Source organism: Psittacula echo (genome assembly GCF_963264785.1).
Source record: "Psittacula echo genome assembly, chromosome: 24".
Lineage (NCBI taxonomy): Eukaryota > Metazoa > Chordata > Aves > Psittaciformes > Psittacidae > Psittacula > Psittacula echo.
Genome location: NC_137759.1, coordinates 3693490 through 3713907, shown reverse-complemented (window position 1 = coordinate 3713907; position 20418 = coordinate 3693490). Strand labels below are relative to the sequence as shown.

Sequence of the window (20418 nt, the reverse complement as noted above, 5' to 3'; positions counted from 1 at the left end):
TCAAACCAATGAACATCTGGTTGTGAGAACATACGCGTAAACAAAAAGGAAAGCAAAGATTGCGACAGCAAGCAACTTCAGCCCTTCTACATTAAGTTTAAACTGCAGAAGACTGTAAAGTCCAAAGTCCAAAATACCCACCTGGGAAAAAGGCGAGAGAATTTGTGTTCCCTACTGATACTCTCAATCTGGCAGCATTCTCTTTCTACCCCCTACAGCTGTGTCTCTACAAAGTGTGGTTAAATATCCTGTTGGCAGCAATGTCTTAGTTCAGTACAGAAAGCTGTAAAGACAGGAAAAGTTCTGTGACTTCAGCTGTTCCTTATATTTGACCGAGTAAATGCCTTTTAGGAGCTGTACCATTTGCTACAGCCACATTAAAAGCAGAACTGTATGGATCCACTAAAGAACTCAATAACAGCTCAGCATAAATTGCCATCTTTATCCCAGTTCTCCCCTGAAGAGGCAACAATATTCACAAGGTAACAAAAAAAAACCAAGTACCCAAGTGTAGAAAGCCCTCCCCACAAAACTCTTCCCCGAATCCAGTAATTGAATAAGAAAGAGATGCAAGGGTAGGCCATGCACAGCCTCTCTGAGGACAGGGTAGGTGGCAAAGACATTGATTGCTGACAGTTATCACAGCAACTGAGCTTTCCAACTGCACTTCTGGCAGTTTTAAGTAAAAAACTAACAGTCATTTTAGTTTGGGGAAAATCCTAATGAAGAGAATCATGCTGATGAAAATAAAGCAAACTACAATTAACATTATCCATAAGAGCCAGTTGACTGATTTCTTTGCGTGCTGTTCCAGGCGGTCAGATTCATCCTTCAGCTTCTCAAAGTTCTGGTCTGCCATCCTCAGAGAATGCGATAGTGTCTGTGGAGCAAAGAGAGCAAATGGTTTCAAACCTAGATGTGGAACTTCTGACCACTATTTCTTCCAGCAGAGGAAAGGTTCATCTCCACTACAGAAGCAGATAGGTACTGCCTCCAAGTCTCCCCCCTCCCATCAAGTTATAGGTAGAGTATTTAACATATTAGCACTTAACCTATGGTTTAGCACTTGCACATGCCCTACCTGGTTATCTTGTTTTATCACGTTCTGTGCAGCCAGAGTGTTGTTTTTGAGACTACGAGCCAAGCTCAGCATTTCTTCAGCTAATTTCTCCTGCATGTCCTGATGATGCTGCAACATAGCATCCAGCTCCACTGCTGACTGCTTCTCATCGGACACAAGCCCTCTGCAAGAGCGTAAGGGGAAGAAACTGGGATTTAGACTTCTTTGAGGGTTGATGTCCAAAGGTGTCCCCAGACTCTGCACCTCTGACAACAAGGACAGATCAGCTGCTAGTTTCTACCTGCAGCATCTCACCCAAATGGAAGCACAACTGGGATTTAAAGGTCATTGGGAAAGCAGTTGCTGAAACACTGAGCATCAGAATGAGGAATTCTGACTTACTTCCGCTTCCTTAGGTTTAACTCCTCAGAATCTGGAGAAAAAAGAAAAAGAAAGAAATTTGTGTTTCAGCATGTTATAAATTCCCATGCAATCACAGGTTGAAGAAATAGGTTTTCTGTAAGGGATTTTCCAATGTCCAAATCCTACTTGGCCCTCTGCCCCAGAAAACATGGATTTCAAAAGCTCACCTGCTGTCCATAGGGAAAAGCCAACACAGAACTTCAAAAGCAGGGTTGAAAGAAGAGAAAGCTCAGATGAATCATATCCCTGAGGGCCTGCTTTAAGCCTATGTGCCTCAGTGTTCCCTTTCAGGACATGTTAGGTTGGCCTAGCTCCAACCACTACAATAGTAGCTACAGAAACTGCGAATTAATTCCTACCAGTTTCCTACATGAATAACATGGCTGTGTATTTGGGAGGAATCAAACAACACCTACTCTAAGCTCCTAAAATCACATGAAACAGCAGCTACAATAAAGATAAATTGTCCTTGCTAATTCTATAATTAGAATGTCTGTTCCTGCATGAGTTCTAGAAAAATGGGCTCCTACAAGGCCCTGCTTACTACAGTGGTAACAACACTTGGGCTTTCATCTGTCAGGGGTTGTAGTTTTGTTTGGTTTTCAAATCTGCCATCTTGAATTGAGCCACTAAATTAAAACTACGTTTTGGCCAATCTCTAATACGTGACCTTTCTCCTTCTCTCCTTGTAAGACTCAGGTTAACTAAAGCTAGAAAAAACAACTGATTAAACTTACCATCTATAGCCAAGGGGTCCTCGGAGGCAAAAGGAGAAACAAAACAGAGTATTATAAAGGGCCAGTGACAACAGACAGTCCTCCAGGCCTAGCATAGTACCTGTGCCCAGTATTTAAACTATCCAAACCAGAAAAAGGTGACTCCCCACCCAGCCTGGGGCACATCTGAGGCACAGCCACCAAAGGCAGCAGAATGCAAAAAGAGCCACTCTAAAGAAGCAGCAGCACCAAAACATACTGTACCAAGCAGCTCACTCCTCATTTTGCCTGTGCAACGAGCTTTTGTTTGCAGATGAACTGTTTTGGTGGCTGGGGTTCTCTCTTTAGTTGTTGTAGGGGTGCGGCCAGGGGCCAGGAACTGGTTTGCCAGAGCCTTTTCAGTTGAGGAAGGCTGTGATAGGAAGAAGCAATGAGAAGTCAATGAATAGCACATTCTGCAGCATGAGGCCAACAGTGGGGTGACCACAAGGATGTGGGGAGCCTGTCTCAGCTGCTGTCCACAGACCAGCGAACTCTGCCTGGCCCTGCACTAACCGCATCAAGGCTTGTTGGCATTTCAGAGCCTGCCTGATGCACGTGGCACCATCCAAACCAGGGGTCAGGCCTCAAGGACAGTACCTGCCCCTGCATCACACATCAAAGAGGTGAGAAGGATGTAGGGAAGATGTACTTTGCTTTCGAAGAGGAGGAAACAAGTTTCTCCTTTCATACCACACCTCCTTTCTACCTAAAGGCAAAAAACCAACCTATTTATTCATGTTTTCACAAGGACTGCCTGCAAAGATTTTATTAAGAGTTACTTTGAAATGTAGAACAAAGGCAAACATAAGAACGAGGCAATAAGGTAACCATAAACAGAGAATACCGGTTTTTACAAGCCAAACTAGTCGATCTTACCAATTTTTCAGCTTCTAAAAGCCCCTTCAGGAAGTCCACTTTGCGAGAGTATTCATTCAGCAGCTCTGGGGCTGGCTTGCTGTCAGCAATGAAAACAGTCACATGAAAACCAAACGTTATCAGGATTTCCTATTGTTCAGGCTACTTTCCCAATAAAATAAATGGAAGAAGAGCCCCTATAAACGGCTCTTAAAGAAGCGTTTTGATAACAAGCCCACAAGAGAACCTCACCCGGCCGGTTCAGAGGGCGGCTCACCTGCTCTGCTTCTTCAGCTCCTGAAGCATGTCCTCAAGAGCAGCCACATACTGGGGAAGAAGAAAGCTTTTAAGCGACGACATTAAGGCGAAATATTCTGTCTGACAAAGGCAGCCACGGCTGAGGGCGAGACCGCGCTTTCATCCCTCCATAGCGCTCACTGCCTCAGTCTGTATCGAGAAGCCGAACCGCGCTGCTACAGGGACAACGCGGCAGGAAGGCCCCCCGGCCGGGCTCCCCCCACCATGCCGGGCCGCACCTCACCTTCTCCAGCCGCCACTCCTCGGGGTCCCGCCGCTCCGCCGCCAGCGCCTCACACCGGCTCAGGAGCCGCATCAGGTTCAGCTCCAGCCGCGTCGCCGCCATCGCGAACGGCCGCTACCGGAAGCGGCCTCAAGCGCTACTTCCAGGCGGCGGGCGCCATTTTGGGGCGGGGCACGGGCAGCGCTGGGCGGGCGCTCAGCACCCTCACAGGGAAGAGCTTCTGCCTAAGAGCTCAGCTCAGTCTCCCCTCGGGCAGGTTCAAGCCATTCCCGTTGTCCCGTCCCTACAGGCCCTTGTCCCAAGCCCCTCTCCAGGTTTCCTGCAGCCCCTTTAGGCACTGGAGCTGCTCTGAGGTCTCCCCTTCAGGAGCCTTCTCTTCTCCAGGCTGCCCCAGCCCAGCTCTCTCAGCCTGGCTCCAGAGCAGAGCTGCTCCAGCCCTCGCAGCATCTCCGTGGCCTCCTCTGGCCTCGCTCCAGCAGCTCCACGTCCCTCTTGTGCTGCTGCCCCAGAGCTGGATCAGGACTGCAGGGGGGTCTCCCCAGAGCGCAGCAGAGGAGCAGGATCCCCTGCCTCAACCTCCCAGTTGCTGGTGTTGGCTCCCAGTACGCTGCTGGCATACTCCAACATGGAGCAGGGTAGACACAATACGGATTTCACACCAGTGCCATGGAGGGCTGGTGCGGAGCCAAAACGCTTTCTGTATGATGGCACCTTGCCCTCAGGGGCTGCACTGCACAGATGCACTTCAAAGCCTCCTTCAGAAGAGATGGTTCATCAGACGAGACAGGCATCAATAACCTAACACGTGTACTTTTAAAAGTGCAATGTATTAATAAACGTTTTTATATAGTTTGGTCTCAGTTAAGACTATTACAACATGAACAGTTCTGTAAACCACACAGAAAGTTGTCATAAAAACATAAAAAAAAGAAGGCAACACACACCGACCCAAACTCACTGCTGGTCCCATTGGAGTCTGTTGTAAGGCAAATGGAAACAGGCACGGCAGCAGAATCAGGGGACTTCTGCTGTACGCTCAACCCATGTATTTTACTCACCGTAAGTTTTATGTTCTACTTTCACTGCAGGGTTTTAATTTAAAAGTGAGGAGTATTCTCTTGAAACAACCTTACTTAACCCTTACAGTACTGCAGATTTCCAGGCCACCTTCCCAGCAGCCATGTAAAACATGAACAAGGTCACAGCCTCCAAAGGGTTAAAGCCAAGGCTGCAGTCAACTTCAAAGAAGTCCAGACAGCATCTTTCACTTCTCTATACAGGGAGTGTGAGAGTACGGGTCCGAAAACCTCCGTTTGACTTTCGCTGTTGGTTCGTATTCATCCAAGAGTTCCTGAGCGTGGGCCACGGCAGACCCTTGTGCAATGTACACCGAGTGGATTTGATCGGTTCGCCTCGCTGGCTGCTCCCTTCGTCTCACCGGTAGCTGAGGCTCTTCGTTAGCTGAAATCCTGCCCTGGGATTCTGTACACTTGAAAAGGCCGGGAGGAAGCTTTATATTTGCTGTTGGTATCACTGGAGTTCGACGGGGCACTTTAAGCCTGGACAGTGTTAAAGATGATCTGTGTCTTGAAGGCAGGGATGCAGAGGGAGAATTTGAAGAGGTTTGTAAAACAGAAGGCACTTTGCAAATGTCTTTGGCAGGCTTACTGGAGCTCTGAGTATGGCAGCGTAATCCAGTAACTGCTTTAAAGAAACAAAATCCTTAGATACCGAAAGCAAGTAAGCTGATGCAAGCAACTGTGACCAGATAGCATCTGGTCACCTGGCTTTATGTGGTGAAAGATGGAGAATAAAAAAAGCACACACTACCTTAATACTGACCTTCGGTATCCATCCGTCCTGTTCGATCTTCAAGCAGGCTCTCTGTGCTCGCTGAGGTCTCAGAGTCTACATTCTCCTCATCAGAGCCTCGCTGATCAAGCTCAGGTAACCGGTAAGTTATATCTTCCCTGCATCAAAACAGAGATTGTAGCACTCTAAAGACAGAGCCTCTGATACGAGCAACTTTGTGCAGCCCATGCTCAGAGGTAAACCTGCCTGCATGCAGTCATTACATATTAATTCTCATGGGTTTTCCTCTCAGCTACTTCTTTGTACTTTCCTTTAAGGCCTATAGACCAAAATTAACTGGATCATTTGGGACAAAAGGTATACTGCTTTACTACCTGTATTACCTCCAAGTGCACAGGGCATGCTCTGCAGAGATAAAGGGTCACTTACTTTTCTTCTTTTATTGACTGTATGCGATCGATGAGAATCTCCTTTTCCCGGTTATCTGCTTCAGAAACGTCCTCCTCTTCATGCAACGAGTCCAGTTCTGAGTTGCCACTGTCACTGCCTTTGACCTGTAAGCTTTTACCCTGCAAGAGAAATTTACATGTAACACTTCTCATAAGTCATAAGAAGCTATAGAAGCTATACAAGTCTTGCCTGTCTACTAGTTGGCAAGGTGGAAGACAAATGAGTAGGCCAAATGAAAAGCTGATGGAATTGATGGGGAGTTGTTAGTTATCCATACAAACACCTCAAAAAGCAACAGAAATTTTTCTGTTCACCTCATTCCTGGGGTTTTGTTCTTTTCAAGCGTAGCAATTTGATTTGCCAGTCTCAGATTAGTTTTAGTAGTCACTTACAAGTAATATTATTACATTGAATACATGTTACATTCAGAATGTCTATGACAGAATAGGTCAGGAGCCCTGCATGCAGGCTGGGGAGAAACTGGCACCAATACATGCAGTCTTGATTGTTCAAGAGCATTTAAAACCAAGTGACAATATATGTAGTAAGTATTTTAGTCATGCAATAGTACCATAAGGAAAAAGACACCCCAACACATGCATTCTTAACACAGGCAGTGTACATACCAGCATCCCCTCATAAGGGGAAGAAAACCCAAGTTTTACAGGCCAGAGCTAGGGAGAGATCAAGACCAAATTCACTATATGAGGCTTCTGATCAGAGTTTGGTTTGGTTTAAATCAATACAACAAAACCAAAAGAAACATAGAATCATAGAATAGTTAGGGTTGGAAAGGACCTTAAGATCATCTAGTTCCAACCCCCCTGCCATGTATCTGCCCTATTAGAACACAGCATATTTTTGTCCACTATCCGCCTGTGGAGTGAAGGATCTCCTTTGCCATGTAAAAAGTTCAGCAATCTGAGTTCTACTGCGTGATTTTGACCACAAGAGCGGATCCCCACCCCTGCACCCTTCATTTACCAAACAGACTACAGTGCAGCTGTGTATTTAGCTCCTACCTACAGCTTTGGGTAAGTCCAAATCCATTTTTTTCTTGCAATTGATCTTTGACTTACTGAATGGGATGGACAGAACAACTAACATATCCCTTCCCAAGAAACTGGTGAGATGCTTTCTGCCGGATGGCGTGGCTTGGTGGTTTGTTTCAACACTTACCATGTTCTGCCGAAGCAAGGAGAGGCGTCGAAAAGCAATGCTCTCAGCTGCTTCCAGCTGATTGATTTCATCCATTTTTATCTTGTACTTCCTTATCTGTTCCTTTATGAGCATCTCTACACACCTGGAGAAAAGGGCAAGAGTTTATTAAGCAGCCTCTTTCTTTAAAGGCTCTGAAGACAATGACAGTGGGATGAGATACCTCTCCAGGCTTGGGGATGTTTGCCACACACGCACACGGATGACATGCAGTCAAAGTGTCCCAATGGCATGGGAACAGGTCGAAGAGACCAACACAGCAAGCAAAACAGGACAGACTGTTGAAGACACTGGCACATGTTCTTCCTGGGCTAACCAGAGCCTCTCATGCTGACTGTACACAACAATGGTAAGTAAACAGGTATTACCATGCCCACTAACTGCTGCTTCTGCCCATCCTTCCTGTGCTGCCACAGACTGGTAGATACAGAATGACCCTGCAATTGCCCTCTTCCACTTCTGTGGCCCCATGGGTCAGGAAGAAGTTACAAAAAGCTGCAGTTTTTCAAACTTTGTTTTCATTGGAGGCAGACACAAGGCCAGCCATGCAGTGAGGATGGTGAGGAGGATTCAGAGAGCCAGAGCTGCTGGAGGGTGAGAGGAGATCAAAGAGGCTCAAGGACTGAACCCTCTTCAATTCAAGGAACAACACAGAAGAAACAATCAGGGGTTTCCAAATATGCAGGAAGGCAGTTTAATTCTACCTCCTGCTGTTTATTATGGCTTGTATATCAGTAAAATACATACGATTAGTGTACAATCCCCACAAAAGATTATCTTGATGTAAAATACAAACCTGCTATTTAAGACTTAAGTTACCCTACTTCATGCTTTGTAAACTTGAGACAGGTGGAAAGACTTTGAGAAGGGCATATAAATGGACAGCACTATCAGAGCCAGAATTTAGCAACTCTTAACCCTGAGTTTCTCAGCTTGATATGAATAAGCTTGCACCAAATACAAATGGCCTTCCATCATATTTCAAAGTACTACTTTGCAGCAGACTGCTAAAACTTACATGGTTGTTTTTGAAACATCTTTCATGCTGGTTAAAGGGTCAGAGGTATCAGGACAACGCAAAAGGCACGGAGCAAAAACAATGGCCAAGGCGTTGGGTGACATCCGGTTGACATCTTCTATCAAAGCCACTCTGAAAGTCAATGTTCAGGGGAAAACCAAAACAAAACAGATTTTAAGCCTTGCTAGGATAGAAGCAAACTGATCAAACTTTGTCAGAGCTCCCAAACAGCATGTATGGAAATCTGTGGGGTACTAAGTATACAGAGCAGTCCAAAGAAGTTTCAACATTAATTCACACCTAGGTATTCAAAGTCTCATACATCAGAGAAAGGAACAGGAGCCATCCAGGCTAAGCTAATCTGGTAACCTCTTAAAGCAACTCTGGTGATTTAATGCCTCCTCCTTAAAAACACCTTTTCTCTCTGTTCAGAAGACCACCTGGAAAATTCTCAAGTTCCTTGGATGAAAGCAGCCCCTTTACCAGTATCACTTATCCCTGCTCCTAAAACTAGTGTTTGTGCAAGCATTTATAATCCCTATGCAGTCCCTACCAAGTACACTGACATCCTCGGTTCACTGTGTACTCATCTGTATAAATCCTGGTGTTCAGGAAAGACTCACCTAGGCTTTCAGATCTACCTTGTCTTCAAAGTTGTTCTTACCTAATTTGATACAAATACACCAGATGGTAGAAGTAAGCACAACTATCAACTTCAATTCTTTCAGTTCTAGACCAGCAGCACAATCACTACACTGACACACTGGGGTTTAAGATTCTAGGAAGCTTCCAAGAGGGACTCAAAAACATCCCATGGAGTTTCTCTCCAAATGAAGTGATTAAATCCATTACTTGACCAGATGGAAGATGAGTCGCTCCAAGGTATTATGATTTGCTTGTGGAAGCTGTTCAAGGACACTGTAAATGGCACTGAGTTGCTCCTGCTTTTCTGGTAGCTCTGCACGAAGGGAGAAAGCACAAGATGATAATTGCTGCGCAACGCCAGTGAGAGGCACTTACTGACATTGTCTCAAACACAGGAGATTAAATTCTTAGAGGTCACACTGCCATGTCATTGTTATAACTGGATATTAAAGTAACCCTCAGGGCACTGCAATTTTCCTGCTTTTTCAGAGCTGCTGTGGCGAGCAATCATCAAGTGACACATCCACACCTCCAACAATATTTAGAATGCCTTAATGAGGAGAAATTCCCTGAAAAGTGTTCTAAGTAAGATGTCTAAAATCATTGCTGCAAGTACACTGTAAGGAAACTCTTGCACCAGCATGAGCACCTTAAAAGTTTATTTCCCAAGGGCATGATAAAGAGAAAACACTGCTTTGAACCATTCTAAGACCTACCTACAGCTCGGAGAAAGTCATTGTACTGGGCAGATGTCATCAGGGGATCCGGTAACTCCCGGAGCCATTGCTTAAGGACACCCGTGATAGTGTGAATAGGATAATTTTCCAGTTTCACCGAGTTTGGATCTGAAAAGAAAAGGTTTTATTTAGAGCAGTTCATTCCTCTGATGTACACAATGGGAACCCCAAAGTAGTAAGATTAGAAATAGTCAGACCTCCTCAGCAAAGAATCCAAGCGGCAATTTGAAAGGAAAAAAAAACCAGTCTGCTGATAGTGATTTATAAGTATTAAGCAGCTTTTTCCATTCAAATGGCAGGGAAAACTGCAAGGAAGTCAAAAGAGCAGACAACATTGCCTGACCTGCTTGCAGCAACTGTTTCAGCTCCTTCATTCGATTTGCTGATCCTGATTTCCTGTAAATGCCTTCTGTGTAGAGGCCGTGCATCTCCACGTACTCTAGCAACTTCTCCATGACAATGGGGACTGAATTTCTCTCACTGGTCAGGGAACTCACACACACTCCAAAATGACGTGGTTCTGTGTCCTGTTCATTCTGGAATTTATACAGGTCAAGCACTGTGAATACCTGTTCCCAAGCTAGAACATTCCATTGCTTCATGCTATAATTAGCTTATGCTTCTAGAAACAAAAGCTAAGTGTTTTATCCTAGTTGGCTATAAGCCTTTGATCACAAGGCAGATTTCCTGAGCTGCAGCAATGAAGAAGCACTGTAGTACACACAGAAGGGTTTCTTTAACAGTTTTGTCCAACACAGCACACACATTCTAAGCAGAAGTTCCCAAATTAGCTCAAGTATCACCTTTTAGAAGAGTGTTCGGTTCCTGCAGCTGCAGGGCCTGCCTCTATGTGCAGACAGAGAAGGGAACTGTTTAAGCAATTTTTAGTCAGTGCCTGGACATTCACTGTTCATTTGCTGAGTTAAAAAAGGCAGCATTTTGCATGTATCACTTACGGTATCAGAGTTTCGCATCCCAAATCTACAGTTCTTACCTTTTTCCCACAGGATGTACAGCTGCTCTGGATTTTGGACATGCATTTCTTGTGACAAGTCAACTTGCAAGCTAGAGGAAGAAGCAATTGTTACAAGCCTTCCAAATCACATTAGAGTATCTTGTGTTATTCACTTACTATATAAACTGCATCTACTGCTCACTCATCTGCACCGGGCAGTTACAAACAATCTGCACATACTGGCAACTAAGTGGCACAAATGAGGTGTTTTAACTTACCACTGCAGAGGCAGGCCTTTTCCATGGGCCAGATGTAGGATGAGCAGTGCTCACACGATTGCCGTATGTTCACTTGGTAGTTTGTGAATACATGGCCACAGTGTTCTACAATCTGGTGGGAGACAGGAAGGAACTTACGGACTTTTTTTTGCCTTTTTAAATTAGAATTCTTCATTTTAATCTATCCTACCTTATATTTTCCAACTTTATTTTACAATTACAGCTGATGGCTTTGACTTGAAAACTATATTTCACCCTATCTTATGGCAGTTGGGTTTGTTGGATTGCTTTGTGATAGATTTCCTGCCTTGGTTAAGTATAATACCTTCATCAGTGCAATACCACAGTATCAGCTACAGTTTGTTATTAATATTTAGTAGTGTTTTCCTTTAACCAGTTCAGAGACTGAGAAAGCCATTAGGTTCAAGGAGATGCTATGGACAAGGAAGGAAATGCTTGAGTAGCACCTGTTATTGCTTAAGCAAGATCTCTGATTTATGGAAACCAGTTTTGCATTACGTCACATCTTTATAAAAAGAGGTAAGTAATTTAGCATGCAAAATAAACAGAACTTCAGTACAACATCAAGCTCTTCCAAGAGTGTTTTTCTGTTCTGAGTGCAGCTGAGGCCTTAGATTATTACAAAAAGAAAGTACTCACTGCACGGTCTTGTTTTCGTTTCTTCTTCTGGGCCTTGGTTTGCTGCAGTGGAACACGGAGCTGGCATTAGCCTTTGAAATTCATACATTCCATTCCTACTTTTTCCTATTTAGTTTCCCAGACGCTACTTCACCTCCAGATATTTGAGACACTATACATAGATATATGTAGATAAGTATATACTTATATACTGCAGCTTGGTATGAGAGTTGTCTGAGCCCAGTGTCACCTTCCTAAAAAATCACCTGAGCTCCTTGCATGATGACAAAGCAATTCCATCCCTAAAACCTTCAGAGAACTCCTAACTTTTCAAAGAAAATGCACAAACACTTTAAGATTCGAGAAATATTAAGACTAAGTCAAATAATGAACAATTCCAAGAGGTGTATCAGCATTCAGAATGTGTTATACACATGATTCGCGTATGAAAGGTGTTTCCCAGTTAATGAAGAATACAATGGAAAAGGTTTCTGAGGTAACACAGGTTCCTTATCCTAGGAGAGTAACTTTGTTTAATCATCCCATAAGCCAGTAACACAGTAAGTTTTATACCTTGGGCTGCTCAGATTCTTCTTTTTTGTTATATCCTCTGATGAATTCATCCAGAAGGGATTGGAAAAGATTCAGAACTAGCTTGACTTCTTTCTCTTCCCTTTTTTTGGCCAGATTTGTAACTAGAAGCTGGTAATTTTCCATTAGATCTTTGTAGCCAACATGGATTTGCCCATTCTAGAGAAGGAAAAAAACATTATTCGGAAGACAGTCTTCTTTTTGGATACCATTGAGGAGGTTTCATGACTTATGTGTCTAAGCTCATAATGAAAAGATAACAGCCCATGACAGAAACGAGTCAGCACACTTCCCTACTACACTGCAGAAAGGCATTTGGCTGAGACAAGGCAGTGTTGGAAGAATACTGGAAAGCTGTTGGCACCTCTCCTTGGTGTTTAAACACAGCAATATTAAGAGGCTGAAGACAGTAAAATCCATCCTTCTCTAAAAATAAGTTACAGCTGAGTGAATGTGAAAAGGGAAACAAAACAGTCTAAAGATTACAGCAGAACTGTGAAATGTTCAAGTCTAACACTCAGCTTTGAATTCTATGCTAAGAGTTGCTGAGTTGCTTTGTTACAGAGCTGTAGGTCAAGCATTTCAACTGCACACAACTCATTTATTTCCTACCAACTTTTCCCTTTATTTGGGCTTACTACTTACAGGAGCAGAATACATGGTTTTGATGTTTCCTCGAAACTTCTCTGTGGCTTCAAAAAACAAGCATTCAACACCAGACTTCTGCGAGCGCAAGTCATTGATCTGGAAGGCAAACACACCTGCATCAAATCTCATTCAAACAGGAATATCCAACCAGTGTTAAGCTTCAGTTGCTGGGCTTAGTCATGCAGGGCCAGTCCTGGTATTTACAACAACATTCCTTAATGCACTGTGATATGATACAAAATAGGAGAGTCAGGTATCTAGGCTCTAGAGAGCTCCATTTCCTTACAGCTTGTGCCTTTTTTAATTCAAGTTTTGCTGCCCACTTGTTTGCAAGCAAGCTAAGAAGTACCATGAACGCCATAAATATTTAACGTAATATTAAGAGACTTCAAGGAATAGGCAGGGCCTTAGTACAGACCCAATTCAGTCAAGCTATCAAATCAATTCCCCTTTCCTTTAAATCATAACATATAGAAAAGCAGTCTTTAGAATTCCACACAAACAGAGAACAGAGACTTGAATTTTCACCTTATTTAGGAGGAACTCATCAAGATGTTTCAGTTCATTGGCGTTTGCAATCTCACGGACCATGGAAGCTCGCCAGTTCTGAGATACACTGGAGATCTTGCTGATCTTTATAGTACGGTTCTTCTTTGTCTTACTGCTCTCTTTTAAATGGCGCTCCCCTGCCTGGGGGCGACTGGGCTGTCCTGAAGAAGCTGGGAAAGACATTAGTTTGTACATTAAAGCAGGACGATTGAATTCTGCAGTATTTGCTTCCTCAGTAGCCACGCAAAACATCACAGGAAAGTTTGTACTAGCAAGCTGAGGATTAAGTCACACAAACTCACCTTCTGAAGCTTTCTGTGTCCCTCCTGTTTCTGGAAAGAGGACACAAGACACAAGGGAGAGGCCTTCTTCATCAATCACATCAGGACTCTCCTTTGGAATTTTCTTGTCTGGCTTTTTGCCCAAAAGTCTACGCAAAGGACTTTTAAAAGCAGACCTGAGCACAAAAGCAGATACGAGTTTGTCACATTAGTAATGGAAGCTGGCTGTACTACAAGAAGAGGTTCTTTTAACAGCAACCCATAATAGGATTAATCTTTATTGTGGTTATTACTCTAAGGTCCAACCTAGAGAAAACAGAGCAGCACAAATAAAAATGGAGAGACAGTCTGAAAGAACACATGGATATTCTGGTGTCTACTAGATTAGAGCACTATCTTCAACATACAACAACAGAGCACACATCAAGACATCATTTCTGGCACACAAAGCTCCAAAGTTGCAGAATGCCAGACACAGGAGCAGGCCAGGGAAACAGCGTTACATGCTTGCTGAGCTCTTCAGCTTCTCTGCTGGGTGTCTGGTTTCTCAACCTGGATGACAGCACACTAACAAACCTTTGATCTGAGCTGGATGGTGGTTCTAAGGTTAACAAGAAACAGTTCAAAAGACAAGCACCCACCAGAGGAAAAGACTCCTCTTTTCAGTTTCTTAAAGGCAGGTCACTCACATACAGAATACATACTTGGCGTCTATTTGCTGACTTGCTGGCTGCATGGAACCGGCTGTGTCCGAGGTAGGCAAGAGGTCACTGGGCCTCTTTTGCATAGGATATTTCTTGTTGCCTTTTTCTTCTTCTACTGCATCTGGTGATTGCTACAGTAGAGAGAAGGAGTCAAAAAACTACATATTGAGTGAAAGAGATTCTTTAAATTGTTTTAAGAAATAGATTAGTAGAAAAAAGTTTGTTTCATCAAGACAAAACCCTTTATCAAATAGATATTTGCTTATTAATGTAAGAGTCAAGTATATATAATGCTTTGATCAAGGTTACTGCAAATTATGTTTTCAAATTGTTGTATAGTATTTGCTAATGAATTATTTTTCTAAGGATATCAAGTCAAAAAACTATGACTTGACAGGAACACAGGCATCACTGGAGCCAGGTATTCACAAACCTTTAATATCTGTAAACAAGGATAAATAAGTATAAATATGCACAATAGCATCAGTACCTGACTCATGACAACACACTGGGCCAGTATTGAAAGATCACTTAATGAAGATGAATTCCCCTTCTTTCTGCAATAGTAGAAGAATTCTGTTTCAGAATACATATTTTACAGAAAACTGTGGCCTCTTCATATTTACCACCTTTAAATAACCCACATCTCAATGTTACATCTAAGAGATAATCCCGATCAACTCTTCAACTCAGTTTTAAATGCCAAATGTACTGGAGAAATAAAGCAAATAATGGGCATGCCAGATTTCCTGCCACATCAGAGGGATGATGCTTGCAAACTGCAAGTCACTAAAACTTTGTTTCCAATGAACAAAACGCATATGGAAATAAACTCCAGACACTAAAGCCCCAACTCTCCATTTGAATTCAGCAAGACAGGCTTTGCATCTTTTGTTAGCTTCTGAAAACATTCTACCCATACAAATTCAACTGCAAGACTGACAGCTGGGAGCCAAGAGAAAGCAGCAGTTGTTCATAGCTGTATTTTCTCCCACCACACGGCCAGAGAGACAGGCTCTCAGGAGCCCTCCATCTATTTTTTAACAGTAAAGATATCTGTTTTCTGACAAAGTCAAATAATTAGGAAGCTGCCCTTACTCTAACTGATCCTGAGGAGACTTATCCACACGCGTTCTTTCATCCAAAGACTGACTCAGCATATCGTTATGACCAGCATCTGACTGTCTCTTTCCTTTCCACTTCTCTCTCTTGTACTTTAGCTTCCCTGGGTCATCCACATATCTCTGGATTGGGGAAGAAGTAGGACTATCCAGATCCTTGGCTGCCTTCTGAACAAGACGTTTGTTTTTATCTGTCCAGCATTCAGATGGAGTTTGAAAGCTCTCAGTAGCAGACAGGGTGTTATGAAGATTCAGTGCAAGATTTGTCGGTCTTTCAGGGCAGTTAAAGCTTTGGCTACCTTTTATCTGGTTATTTTGATTCCCTTGTGTTTTCATTCTATCAACTGCCTTATTTACTTCTGATACAGGTGGCTGCTCAGGGATAGAACTATTTTCTTTTAGCTTGCTTGACAGTGCCATGTCTGAAATAACTTTTTCTTCAATTGGACTTCTCTCCCCCGCCCTGCTTCCTTGAAGAACAGGATCTTCTGCTGTGGATTTCTCCTGCATTGGAACAATTCCCAGGGCCTCTTCAGGAGAGGTCTGTTCCTCGTGGCACAGTGGAGATGGTCCTTCGAGGGAAAGCAGGACATGCTTATTCTGTAACTCGTTATGTTCCAGCCCCCTCTGCCGGCGAGACTCCCGTTTCTCCCGGCTGTTTGTTACTTTCTCAGAGGTCTCTGTCATGTTCTTCTGGGGCAATGTGGCTTTTTCAGACGAGGTTTCGGATTGCTCATTTGGAGTTTGATCTCCATCCCCAACAGCTTGATCCAGCTCTGACTTGTGTGTCTCAGGCAACTCATCTGTTGCTGGCTCACTGTGCTCATCCTTGCTCAGATCATTGCCTTGACCTTCCTGTGTTTCTCCCTGCTTTTCTTCAGCTTTCTGCTTTTCTAGAGCCATTTTATGAAATCTGTTAAGAATTTACAAGATGAAAACACAAACATTGTAATGTCCAGGGGTTAAAAAAAGTACCCAACTGTTTAAATGCAGCCTCAACAGTAATACTGGACGCAAAGTACAACCGCACTTACAGTCCCAGTAGGACTGCATGCAGGTCTACTTGTTAGGACTGGCATGCATCAGTGCAGCTCAGCTGAATCATGCTTGAGTACGAAGCACTAAACCAGCTTTCACACAGCACCAGCCATTTGATACTGACTGCAGCATCACAGGGCAATAACTCTATTTGTTTACTAAGTCAATACATCACACAGAAACTGAGCTTGGCAGGTGAAGCCAAGTAGCACAGCGGTTAAAAAGCATGTTTTCATATCAAATTGCTCCTCTTCCTTTACCTCTTACGCTGTAGATGCCCTCTGACCATGGCTTGCAGGAGACAAATCCTCCTCTTCTGCTGAAGATAGCATTTTCGCTCCCTGTATCTTCGCCACAGTGACTGAATATAAATGGCAGCATTATTCTTCTGCAGTGCCATCCTAACGCATCGGGAACGCCAGCAAGCCTAAGGAAAAAGATTTCTAAAGTAAGGGAGAGGTACTCAAAGAGCGACTGTTACCTGAACGTGTTGGTTGGTTTCTTAGGAAAAGGTGATGCTTGGTTCTCAGATACCTGTAAAACAACGGCTGCCTGCCGTGTTCGGAGAAAGCGTCTCCTTTCTAAAACCATCCTGAGCCAGCTCTGAAGGAGGATGATTTTCCTGATCACTTCCTTGTGTAGTGTATCCTGTAATCTCTGCCGTTCAGCCTCTTTCATGAAAACCTGCTCAGTTAAAGTTCATCAATAAACAGTTAACAAAAGCCTTGCAGCCCCCACTGGAAGTTACTTTGCATGCTAAGTAATGGCTAACGAGAATGCTACTGAACCACGTCTTATCAGCTGACAGCACACCCCAAAAGTCCTTTTGTTTTACCAAACCTCAGTGTTTAGATTCTTAAACATACAACTGTACTTGCAGCCTTCAAATCACAGAACTCTTGTAAATTAAACGCCAATAGCAGCAATTTCCCTAAAGTAATACCCATATAATACAGAATTGTACTGTATTGCAAGATGACAGGTTGGCATCAAAAATAAGGAGGCAACTCCTAATGTCTGCAAGAGTTAATTTGCAAGAGTTAAAAAACCCTAATTTAAATGTAAAATGCAAAGAGCAACACCCATAAATGAACTGCACTAAATTTTGCCAGGTACATCAGGATTTCTTACTGGCTTACAGGAATTTTCACAGACCTTGGTCTTCCCTATTTGATAGTAGTTTTCATCCAGTTTTAGTTTATTCAAATAAACACCAATGTCTTCCTTAGAGGCTTTGGCATTTTTGGGCAGTAACACCTGAAACTGGTCTATGAATTCCTGTGAAAAGCAGAGACAGGAAGAGATCAAAGTTAGAAGGCAATGCACAAGTTCTAGCTTTATTTTAGGAATCTAGGTAAGACATCTAAGCTGTCTGGGTTTGAAAGTATTTATTTCTCACTCCAAATCGAGCTACTTTTTCCTCCCCTGTAAATCATAGGCTTCATTCAGCCTCCACTTAAAGATCACCCGTATGTGATCTATGAAGTTAATTTACAGAAAACTAATTCACATATGGAGACAGTAACGTGCAGCACTGGTTGCTTGTAATTGCTTATAACAGCAGAGTGCTTTCTTTCATTCAACAGAGCAACTTACTGGTACATGACTCACAGGAGATTAGACTACAACTTGTTACCATGCAGGCTCTAAAAATTCACTGTAGTTTTGGCACAGTTCATCCCAAGTTGTCATGAGCTTCATATGAAGAGACACAAAAGATCCTGAGGCAATAGATTTTTTTTTTCCCCCAAACCAGGTATTTCTGATAGCACAATCCACTTCCAGTTCCTCACATACCTGGAATGTGTATTTGGCACTGTAGCCAGATCTTCTGATTCGCACAGTTTCTAGCATGCCAGTGTATCTTAACTGTTGAAGCACCAAGCTTTCATCAAAAAGCATCTCTTTCTGAAAAAGATCAGCAGTCAACAGCTAGTAAATGCCTGAAGAGTCCTATTTCTCTCCAGTACAGAAAGCACATTCTGTTTTCACACCCTAGTTACCTTTCACCTTCATAGAGAATAACAGCAAGCAAGTCAAAAGAGATCTATTACAGGGCTAGAAGACTTGGGTCCTCAGCAGTCAGCTCAGCTCTTACCTTCTCAGCGTTGGAACGGATGCAGCGGATGAAGAATGGCTCAGCTTTACCCAGTGTCTCCAATAACTTATTAAGTGAAGTCTGAAATGAAATATTCAGAAACAGTTTTCTTCTCCAGATATCAGCATTTGACAGCAGTACAGCTTCTTTCTCAGAAATAAGGTTGTTTCAGGTCTGATGGCCATAGAAAATCCTAGTCACCTACCTGGAACTGTGCACTTATGCTAGGGGGTTTCTTCTTTTTGTGTAAGTGCAAGAGGGATTTTGTAGTTCGATCATGCAGAGTCATGCTTACTATGAGCTTCAGAGACTTGGAATCCAGCAAGTTCTAGAAGAAAGTTTTCATAATCAGCAAAGTGCAAGTCTCTTAACTGAAGGGGAAATACTTCTGTCTGCATCAAAATGAGCAAGAAGGAAGCCAACCACCTAGAGCTCCACATTCAATGTCATTCAATTCAATGTTACACTTCTATTTCGGACCAAAGCATCTTCTTTCCACTGCCCCATCCCATGAGTGTAAGGTGGGATTTAAAGAGAATTACATCCTCACTGTGCTTGCCTTCCATGACTTCATTAGAAACACCTTTATGTACTTACAGCACCTCTAGTCCAGTAAACAGATGCCAATTCACACTTTTTTCCTGTTCAGCAATTCTTATAAAGGTGAACATTTACTCATCCTTCAGATAGCCAAAAAGGACGCTTTAGAGGATAAATGATACAACTTTCCTACACTATGAAACAGTATGTTCTGGAGTGCTGTCAATCAAAATGAATGTTCACAATGAGAAAAAAAAAACCCCAAACTCAACAACCAAACCCAAACCAAAACCCAAGAGAATTCTAACTTTATGGAGTAACTGTACCTTAGGAATGATCTGCTTTTGTTTGATACTTCTACTTTTCCTGTTAAAATATGAAAGATCATTTAAGAAAAACAATACACATGATTTTTGGTTATTTCAGCAAGCCAGAAGTTGGTGCAATTTAAAAGGCGAGAGGAAGGATAGAAGCAAATGAGCACAACAGCATCAAGGTGTGTTCATGCACATCTCTTACAAGTGATCAATGCAAGAAATGAAAACTGCTTCGCAACAAGAATTACTCTTAAATCAACTCTGTAGGTGTTGGAAGCTTTCAAAAGTGAAACATTTTCTCTTAAAGCTATTAAATCCTCATTGTTGCATACGCTATTTTGGGGCAGGTTATTCTATGTAGCTAACTGTCCAGTCATTTGGCTCCCATCATAACACTAAGGCACTATCAAATACACAAACACTTGATTCAGAAGTTACTGCTGCTTGGACCAGAACCCCTATGAAAGTACTTAACTGCTCACAGAAGGACAACACATGCCCCAGTACTCCATTGAGGAATTCTGATAGGTCTGAGATCATCCCCAGAGTGATGATCTCAAACTTCGGGCATAGCTCTCATCCACACACAGACCATAAAGCCCTCAGAAACAAGGCTGTGGTTCACACCCTCCTAATCTAAGCATGTTGACTCCATGATGTAAGGCATGTTCCAACTCCATGCCACCCAGTTTACAGTTATGCAACAAAACAACACATTCTCTATTGCCTTTATATTTTTTAGAAGGAGTTCTTTTATTCTTAATCCTCTTGTTTAAGGTTTTGCAGTAGACAACCATCAAACTTGGGACCAGTGTATTTTTTATCGGACTAAAATAACTGCTTGGTTATTGTTGCACTTTCAAAGCAATACCCAGAGCACCAGAACTCACATGAAGTGGGAGCGGTGTTGAAGTCGGCTGAGTGACCGAAGCAGCTTACAAGGATCATCTCCCTGCCAGGGAAGTCCTTTTATACTTGCGATGATTTGTTCATGCATGTCTCTAAAGTGATTCCCAGCAAAACAAAGATGGCAAACAAAGACACAAGCCATGAGAGAGGGGAAAAAACACAAAGGAGTTAAAATCCCAAGAGATCCCATCACCAAAGTGTGCTCAAACAGTGGCAGGTCAATCCCAGACTAC

At 42.9% G+C, this 20418-nt stretch overlaps 2 protein-coding genes across 6 annotated transcripts in view; both read right to left on the bottom strand.

Annotated features, from left to right (window-relative positions):
• Positions 1–422: 422 nt before the first annotated feature.
• On the bottom strand, positions 423–3938 carry USE1 (unconventional SNARE in the ER 1). 3 transcript variants are annotated; one of them, XM_080633930.1, is made up of 8 exons: positions 3638–3938; positions 3374–3423; positions 3118–3196; positions 2459–2611; positions 2221–2239; positions 1463–1493; positions 1082–1244; positions 423–880 (listed from the first exon to the last, which is right to left on the bottom strand). In XM_080633930.1, exons 1-8 carry the CDS (start codon positions 3737–3739, stop codon positions 698–700), a joined length of 780 nt encoding a protein of 259 aa, XP_080490056.1. In that variant the 5' UTR covers positions 3740–3938; the 3' UTR covers positions 423–697. The 3 variants fall into 3 exon arrangements, with proteins under 3 accessions (XP_080490056.1, XP_080490057.1, XP_080490058.1); XM_080633931.1 differs by lacking the exon at positions 2221–2239 and having other exon boundaries at positions 2464–2611; XM_080633932.1 differs by lacking the exons at positions 1463–1493; positions 2221–2239 and having other exon boundaries at positions 1082–1268; positions 2430–2611.
• Positions 3939–4277: 339 nt separating this feature from the next.
• The window catches only part of MYO9B (myosin IXB), a 42057-nt gene continuing 25916 nt past the window's right edge, over positions 4278–20418 (bottom strand). For 2 of the 3 annotated variants that reach the window (XM_080633903.1, XM_080633904.1), the window contains 26 exons: positions 20167–20277; positions 19286–19325; positions 18625–18747; positions 18420–18500; positions 18119–18229; positions 17477–17599; positions 16856–17005; positions 16582–16748; positions 15261–16196; positions 14653–14719; positions 14163–14293; positions 13480–13634; positions 13157–13347; positions 12626–12724; positions 11963–12139; positions 11411–11452; positions 10751–10862; positions 10512–10582; positions 9861–10053; positions 9497–9625; positions 8988–9093; positions 8136–8267; positions 7079–7202; positions 5879–6018; positions 5480–5607; positions 4278–5338 (listed from right to left, as the gene is read on the bottom strand). In XM_080633903.1, the coding sequence (XP_080490029.1) occupies positions 4902–5338; positions 5480–5607; positions 5879–6018; positions 7079–7202; positions 8136–8267; positions 8988–9093; positions 9497–9625; positions 9861–10053; positions 10512–10582; positions 10751–10862; positions 11411–11452; positions 11963–12139; positions 12626–12724; positions 13157–13347; positions 13480–13634; positions 14163–14293; positions 14653–14719; positions 15261–16196; positions 16582–16748; positions 16856–17005; positions 17477–17599; positions 18119–18229; positions 18420–18500; positions 18625–18747; positions 19286–19325; positions 20167–20277 (4276 nt within the window). In that variant the 3' untranslated portion in view covers positions 4278–4901. Of the gene's footprint in view, positions 5339–5467; positions 5608–5878; positions 6019–7078; positions 7203–8135; positions 8268–8987; positions 9094–9496; positions 9626–9860; positions 10054–10511; positions 10583–10750; positions 10863–11410; positions 11453–11962; positions 12140–12625; positions 12725–13156; positions 13348–13479; positions 13635–14162; positions 14294–14652; positions 14720–15260; positions 16197–16581; positions 16749–16855; positions 17006–17476; positions 17600–18118; positions 18230–18419; positions 18501–18624; positions 18748–19285; positions 19326–20166; positions 20278–20418 lie in introns of all 3 variants that reach the window. The other variant, XM_080633905.1, reaches the window with a different exon arrangement.

What these genes read in the sequence shown, in the direction of transcription:
- USE1 (XM_080633932.1), bottom strand. Translation starts at nt 3,739, where the DNA reads ATGGCGGCGACGCGGCTGGAGCTGAACCTGATGCGGCTCCTGAGCCGG. An exon ending in TTTTAGAAGCTGAAAAATTG is followed by an intron (nt 2,612 to 3,117) that starts GTAAGATCGACT and finishes TTCCTATCACAG; the next exon opens with CCTTCCTCAACTGAAAAGGC. An exon ending in GGTGCTGCTGCTTCTTTAGA is followed by an intron (nt 1,269 to 2,429) that starts GTGGCTCTTTTT and finishes TCTAAATCCCAG; the next exon opens with TTTCTTCCCCTTACGCTCTT.